The sequence below is a fragment of the Eptatretus burgeri genome, chromosome 1, assembly GCF_056783735.1.
Source record: "Eptatretus burgeri isolate ZD-2024b chromosome 1, Ebu_testis_v1, whole genome shotgun sequence".
Taxonomy (NCBI): Eukaryota; Metazoa; Chordata; class Myxini; order Myxiniformes; family Myxinidae; genus Eptatretus; species Eptatretus burgeri.
In genome coordinates this window covers 57479463-57487219 of record NC_140961.1, presented here as the reverse complement: position 1 = coordinate 57487219, position 7757 = coordinate 57479463, and the positions used below count along the sequence as shown (strand labels likewise).

The following is a 7757-nucleotide window of genomic DNA, read 5'->3' as shown; positions in this document are numbered from 1 at the left end:
TGCACAATGTTGTAATGTCGACAGTGACTACAAGAACTCCGCTGTCCATGATGGAAATAAAAGTCGTCATTGTACAAAATGTTTGTTCAGTAGAAAACACACGTTATCTGGAGAAGAAATCGATCTCAGTTGGCTGTGCTATTCTGAAGAGACCGGCTGTCTGTTCTGTTTTATTTGCCGTCTGATGTCACCCATGTCAGACACTAAAAGTCGGTTTACATCCGGGTTCCAAGATTGGAAACATGCTTGGGAGTCGATAGAAGGACACAGTAATTCAGATCAGCATAAACAGTCAATGTCGAGCCTGGCCAGCAGAAAATCATTGCAAGGCCGCGTTAACGCTGGACTAGTTCGTCAGTACGAGTCAGAACAGCACTACTGGTACCAGCACAAAGTGCTACGACGGTGCGTGGATGTCCTCATGTTTCTATGTGAACGTGGCCTGCCTATCTGAGGTGACGACGAGGTGATCAGTTCGGTACATAACGGAAATTACCTGGGAGTGATGGAGTTTCTGAGCAAGTACGACACTTTCCTTGAGGCACATCTCCATAAACATGCCAATAAAGGGAGCGATAACGTAAACTTCCTCTCATCGACAGTATGTAACGAACTAATCAATGTGTTGGGTAGAAAAGTTCTGAGTGCCATTGTAGCGGAAGTTCGGAGGGCCAAATATTACTCCATATCGGTGGACTCCACTCTGGACGTGTCGCACACTGACCAGCCATGTCGAACCATCCACTACGTGTTGCGAGAGGGGCCAGTAGAGCGTTTCTTGACATTTGTGCCCTTACTGAATCATACCGGAAAGGAGATCGCAGACGTAGTTCTTGATTTTCTCCAAACGAACAAAATTCCGATCTCTGACTGCCACGGTCAATCATACGACAACGCCAGCAACATGTCTGGAAAATACCGCGGCATCCAGGCGCACCTAAAAAGTCGTTGCAAATTCGCTGAGTTTGTTCCTTGCATGGCTCATTCTCTCAACCTCATCGGGATGTGTGCTGCTGAGTGCTGCACGGCTGCTGTGACTCTGTTTGGTATCGTTCAACGGCTGTATGTTTATCTCGTGAAGTCAACCTATCGTTGGCGCAAACATCGTGATGCACCGAAACACATGCCAGTCCTCAAGTGCTTGTCAGATACACGGTGGTCAGCCCGTGCAGATGCTGTAGAAGCACTGGCCAATGGATTCCAGCAAAATATCATGGTACTTGACGATCTTGCAATGGATGAACATCGAAATGCAGAGGCCAAAAATGAGGCATCTGCTATTCTGAAGGAATTGGAAAAACTTGAGATGGTGATTCTGCTAGTAACATGGCAGGAAATTCTAAAGTGGTTCAACGTGACAAGTCAGCAGTTACAGAAGCCGGGGCTCGATTTGAACACGGCAGTGAAACTACTCGAATCACTGACAGAGTTCGTACAGGAGCTACGGGAACGGTTCGACGACTTCGAACATATTGCTATTGATAAATGTGGTCACAGCGAGTACGAAGATGATCGGCGACATGTTCAAAGGAGGAAGCGACATCATGATGAAGTAGACAGCGCCGATGACACCCAGTTACCGCCCAGAGAGAGATTCAGGACCACATCCTACATACCCATCATTGATCAGCTAACATCACTAGGAGATCGCCTCAAGGCCTATGGAACACTCTGTCAACGTTTCTCATTCTTTTCAGAAATAACGACCATGCAGACAGATAACCTCCGCGACTCCGCTGCAGACCCGGTCAAGAGTTACCCGAACGACCTGGAACCTTCTCTGGTTTTGGAAATTGTACATTTCCAGGCATTTGTCAAGATGATGCAGACAGAAGACTCGGAAAAATTGTCTGAAACTACTATGTTTTCCACAATCCGCAACTACGATATGGTGGCAGCGTTCGCCAACGTGGAGATAGCTTTGCAGGTATACCTGTCAATGTTTGTCACGAACTGTACGGGAGAACGATCATTCTCAAAATTGAAAAGGATCAAGAACTATCTGCGTAGTACGATCGGCCAAGATCGTTTGGCATCACTGGCCATACTGAGTGCTGAACACGAACTATTCAGGAGAGTAAGCACACGCGAAACAATCGAGGACTTTGTGCGGATCAAAGCCAGGAAGAAGCTAAAAGATTTTGTAGGTTTTTAAAATCTCGCAAATATATTGTAGCAATTATCCCAAAGTGTGCAATAATGCAATCATATCTGCAAAAAAGACAAAAAAAAAAACTTTCTACATTGAGATTTGAGATGATACCATCACGTTTTGGTTTTGCGATTATTTTCTCTGTTCCGTTGTTTTCATCCATAGTGGTGTTTCTTGTATATAAACTTTTGTTACTAGTAGTTTCTGAAATACATGTTTTTACACATAAACCTTGTTTTTTCTTTTGCCCAACCTAGGTTGGTGCATTTATATATGAATACTTTTATAAGAATATATGAAGTAAAAATGGCTGCGGCCCTGAGAGGGCCCCGCATACTTCTAGGGCCCAGGGCCCCGCAACACATAAATCCGGCCCTGGTGTCCTTCACTTTATAGCATTCGGTTTATTACCTCCACCACCGAAGGTGAAGTAGGTTATGTTTTCACCCCTTTCTGTCTGTTGGTTTATGTGCAGGATATCTCAAAAAGTTCTGGACGGATCCGAATGAAATTTTGTGGACTGGTTGAGTGTGTGACAAGGACAAACTGATTAGATTTTGGTGAAGATCTGGATCCGGATCTGGCAACTATAATTTTAAAAGTGATACTTAACCATTGACTGATTGGGCCAAAAACGATATATAGCTTGATATTTCAAAAATGTATTGGGCACAATATGTTCTCGTGGATCAGGCATTGCGTGGCAGAGGTATGCACTCTACTGAGTGCCCTTCGAGTTTCACTTTGGGCCCTTCTGCTTTATGAAGGTTATGGGGTTGATAAAATACCTATTGATATTCCTGTTAATCTCCAGGCTTTTAATAATAACACAAGTTATCTTCCAAGGAACTTTGATGCAGGAAGAGAATATTGGGCCCATCAAAGTCTGCGCTATTATTACCAACCCATGGTTATTAGTCCATGCTATGTCCTTTAAATGCTGACCATCAAGAAAGGAAGCAGCACATACCATTTTGGAGTCTTTGGCATGGCTCGGCTTAGGTTTGAGTTCGAACAGCTGGTTGCCCTCCCAGACTTGGAGTGGACACTCTCACCATTATGCCACCGAGGTGTATTCAGTTATATTTGCTGGCTCACTCAGTTGGCAACTCACTTATTTAGCCTTGATCCCTATAGCATGTGGAAACAGAATGTTTTCAATAAATATGCAACAACAACAAAAAAACAACTCATAAAACTCCAGAATGGTTTATATTGTCAATGCCACTTAAAAACGATTTTGTACGATCTACATTTGAAAATTGATGCCTTGGCATTCTTGCACTTAATTTAATTGAAAAGCCAGTGTATTTATGCCATCTTCAATATGCAAATGTTTCCACCAACCTCGAATCACATCTGCCTGATTCATTGATTATTGTATAAAGTGTTACATGTGATTGTACTTGATTAATGTTCGTATATAAAGTAAATGTTATTTCAACAATGTTTGTGCATTTGGATGCTTCAGGAAAAAAAAATCCTGTTTGGAATAATAAAAGGGAGTCTCTGTGTAAGATAATATAATGTAAAATTTTATCATATAAAACAAAGCTATTTTGTTGAACAATAAGCACAGCAGTTTTGCAACAATGAGTTCTTACATTTTAAATATTCCATACATACATGGTTCATTGAAGTTCTTATACTCTTAAGAATGCAGTCTGCCAACTGTGATCCCATAAGCGATGCAACAGCAAGAGTTAAAAAACCTTTGGAGGTCACTCAAGCTGTGGTAAGATCCACCTACACCATTCGTGATTGGGCCGCGATTGCAGCAGCTTTTTTTGTGACCAATGTGAATCCTCCGAAATGAGATACATATTTTCCATATGCAGCTGAGAAGTCAATTTGGACATGTGTCAGAGCTATATTGTGGTGTTATGAACTTATGTTATGAACGAAGTCATGGTCAATATCACAAAGCAATTGGACACTTGTGGCTCGTAATACACATGATTCAGCATGTGTTGTCAGTATGTGTGCGGGGTCTGTTTAAAAGCATGGTTATGAGAGACGGTTGTAACTGCAGGCTGTAAGCGCATTTTCTTGTTAAATTACCATTTTTAAAGGCTTTGGGGGGAGGGGGGATATAGACGTATTTATCAGGTGTTAGCAGTGAATGCAGTGCTACTTTGAGCGCCATGAATAACAAATGAAACACAATCAATCAACAATTCAAAGTGCCCAAAGTGCTCATTGAAATGGAGAGTTCATTGGTGTAAAATCTATATCATAACTTGGCTTCTTACCATACGTGTGACAGGCATATGACATCATAAGCGATGAACCTTGTGTGCACCAAGTGATTGTAATATATGCACAGGCATACACGCACAAACACATATGTAGGTTAGGTTATAAAAGGTATAGGTTCTGCAAGATAGAAACAGAAAACACGAGTCACTTCTTCTTGCGATGTAAAAAAACAAAACTCATGTCAGAACAGCTGCACACACAAAGGCACAACAAAGTATGCAGAGTAATCCACTGGCATATCTGCAAAAATTAAATATCCCAGGTTCAGAAAACTCGTGGAGACATGAGCCAAAAACAATCAATGAAAACAAGGATGGAACGCACACTTACGACCGGATGATCACATCAAGCATGAACATAGAAAACAAAGCATTGTGACCGGATAAAGGACTGAGACAAAAAATTTAAAAAGCATTGTGAATTGAGGATTCAGCACCCAGCGATTTTGGTCTAATTAACAAAGAAATCAAGAAAATGACAAAATACCAAGATTTTTAAAATGAAGTAAAAATATTCTGCAAGTTTAGGAGCACCAACATTGTTCTAATGATAATTGGAACGACAGGAATGATAAATAAGAACCTTACGAAGATCGTAAAAACCATCCCTGATATGGAAGAATAATAATTATATGCATGTATTCTCAATTATAATTGTTGCTGGAACTTTATATACAACTTTCAGGTCCTTACACTTCAGGGAACTTTCAAGAAGGAAGGTAGAGAATTTGAAGGAGGTGGGTTTGGGGTGGATTAACGGGGGTAGTATAGGTCTCAGTGTAGGTCTCATACTTCAATCCTTAAAATTTAGGCCTCTGATTAAGTGCAATTGGAATCTATTTGAGCTACATAACCACAATGTATTATCTATGCACATCGGCAGTGGAAATGTTTTGCTTCAAACCTGGGTTTTTTATTTTTACTTTCGGGAACGATCGAGGGAGCCATATGTTTCTGACTATTTTCTTTTAAATGCCTTGACCAGGATCCAGAATACCCATGTCATTATAAAGATCTTTCTCCAAGGAATCCTGAGAATCTCACAACATTATGAAAGAAAACATCCGTCATTACTTTTTACGATCTATATAAATCAATTTGCTGATGCAGGCATCACCATGCTTCGGTAGAATGTCTGAGCTGACGAAAGGAAATGCTGGTACTCCCTCACGCCCGACACCCAAAATGGTGGTTCGAACAGTCATCATGCTGGAGTGCTTTCTGTATGGATGCTAATTATCACAAACCCAATCCCTCTTTCAATGGACAATTACTTACTAAAGCTGTTTGCGATCAGGACAATTTGAATCAGTCAAAGACCATGAGGAGTTGTGGTAGGGGTGGGTTGAGTGGTTGTGGTTGGGGGGTGGGTGGGAAGGGGATTTAAGCCTCTGGGTTGGGAGGGGGAGGTTGAGGACTTGGGGTTGGATCAATCCCAGGTATGTATATACTGTGTAATAGGCCAATGCTATCTGTCTGTACCACACTGAAACACAGAATGCTCTTGGAAGTAAAAGTTTCTTCAAGTTAATGTAAACCTATGGGACAATAGTATAAACGAAAAATAGGGGCAATACCATTGGGCACTCACATGGTAGAATAATGATACTAAGCAGGAAGTCTACGTGGGACGGAATCACGAAAATGTACCAATGAACCAATGTTACAGCAAATAAATATTTTAGGGAGCAACCACTCCCTGCCCCCCCCCCCACCATAAACAACCTTGGACCCCGATTTTATAAATATCACGAACAAACTCTGGTACATACCTTGTGATGAAGGTTGTGCTCAAGTTTCATTGAAATTGTGTGCGTAGTTTCAGAGAAGAAGTTGCAAGTATTTATTGGCGGACGGATGGAGTGACGGATGGACGATGCCCCATCCAAAAAGCTTCCCGAAACTACATTCCAGGTGAGCTAAAAACAAAGGAGAACACAAGAGATTGCATCTTCATGCATATAAAGTGCAGATAGTGTAACCTGTAGAACTGAATTTCCCTGGTGGATGGATTGGACATGGTGGAGCAGTTCCATGACCTCCACGTCTCCCAATATGACACCCTTAGACTTCTTCTTGTGGGGTTAGGTCAAGGATTGTTTTCCAAACCTCTCTTGCTGACATTGAAACACTATGTGCAAGGATAACCAATTGCATCAGGAGTGTGACGAGGGATATGTTTGGCCAACATGTGGATTGAAGTGGATTATCACTTGGATGTGCTATGTGCCACTAAAGTTGCATACATTGAGGTGTACTGAAGAACACAATAAATTTTATGAATTCTTCGACAAAATGCCGAAAAACTGCATCATTGTTTTTCTTTTGGTTTGGTTGTAATAAAATTTAAAAACATGAACAAGACTGCGGACAGCTGGTACTGCGTTCCTAAGTTGAAAATTATCTTCATACAATCTATGGCAAGTTTACCAAATTAATGTTTTTTTCAATAATTCATGTAGTTGTTTCGCTCATTTTACTCTCATTTTCTTTCAGCACCAGGTGCATACAACCCAAGACATTACTTATTGAACCCCCCATTCATGAGCTCTTTCATTCAGTACGAGAATAAAAGGCTTCCTTTTTTCTTCTTTTTATATCGTGGCATTTTACTACAGGCTTCTGTTAGTGCGTTATAAACGAGTTGAAGGAAAATCAAGGACAATCATTATAAGGAAGTTGTTGGACTTTTCATTAATGCGACCAATGCGTCTGCAATCATCCTCCTCTTGTATGTAGTCTGTAATTACCTGGACTCAACTGCAATTTGCTGGTTTGCCTGCAGTGAGTGAGGCCCCATCTTATGCCTTTTTCAACATGATGAATGCTTTTTGTTTGTGTTTTACCCCTGGGCACAGGCATGGACCTTTGTAATCCTCTGTCTGACTTGCTGCGCTGGCTCCACACATCAGCACTTTGAACTGTGTGACCATAAACACTGGAGAAAGGGTATGAACATTCTAGTCTTTCCATTAGGGATAGTAGTGTCGTAAACAATCAGACAAAGAGCGCCTCGAAAGGATACAGATTTCTGTGAGTGGCAAAGAAAACATGCGAACAATAGCTTTCATTGTTCAATGGAGACTCTCATATCAGATTTCTTGCAATCACTTTGAGCGGGATTCTCAGATAGCGCATCGCATAAACGTCAGCTTTTCAGCGTCCAAAGTGCATGCATTCACATGGGGCTGAGAGCAAAGAAGAGCAGGTGGAATGAAAAGGCATAAATGTCATGCTCTGCCAATGAAGTTTCTTTGCAGTCTTTGCCCAGCTTCTGGGGTGCCATTAAAAAGAGAAACACTTTAGAAACAGCTAATAGAGGAATATAATATCCAACACTTTCCACA

The 7757-nt window shown here is 41.3% G+C and overlaps 1 protein-coding gene and 1 long non-coding RNA gene across 3 annotated transcripts in view; one reads left to right on the top strand and one right to left on the bottom strand.

Moving 5' to 3' along the window:
* The first annotated feature begins 505 nt into the window (after positions 1-505).
* Positions 506-2155, top strand: LOC147034549 (zinc finger MYM-type protein 1-like). Its single transcript, XM_085853767.1, has one exon. The coding sequence runs from the start codon at positions 506-508 to the stop codon at positions 2153-2155; it is 1650 nt and encodes a 549-aa protein (XP_085709893.1).
* Positions 2156-3128: 973 nt separating this feature from the next.
* LOC147034548 (uncharacterized) overlaps positions 3129-7757 on the bottom strand; it is a 62135-nt gene continuing 57506 nt past the window's right edge. Inside the window, exons 3-5 of one of the 2 annotated variants that reach the window (XR_015060146.1) lie at positions 6183-6329; positions 4405-4528; positions 3129-3283 (exon numbers count right to left, since the gene is read on the bottom strand). This is a non-coding gene — a long non-coding RNA (uncharacterized LOC147034548). Of the gene's footprint in view, positions 3284-4256; positions 4529-6182; positions 6330-7757 lie in introns of those variants that run through there. The other variant, XR_015060138.1, reaches the window with a different exon arrangement.

Excerpts from the sequence above, each read along its gene's own strand:
- LOC147034549 (XM_085853767.1), top strand. The coding sequence starts at position 506 with ATGGAGTTTCTGAGCAAGTACGACACTTTCCTTGAGGCACATCTCCAT.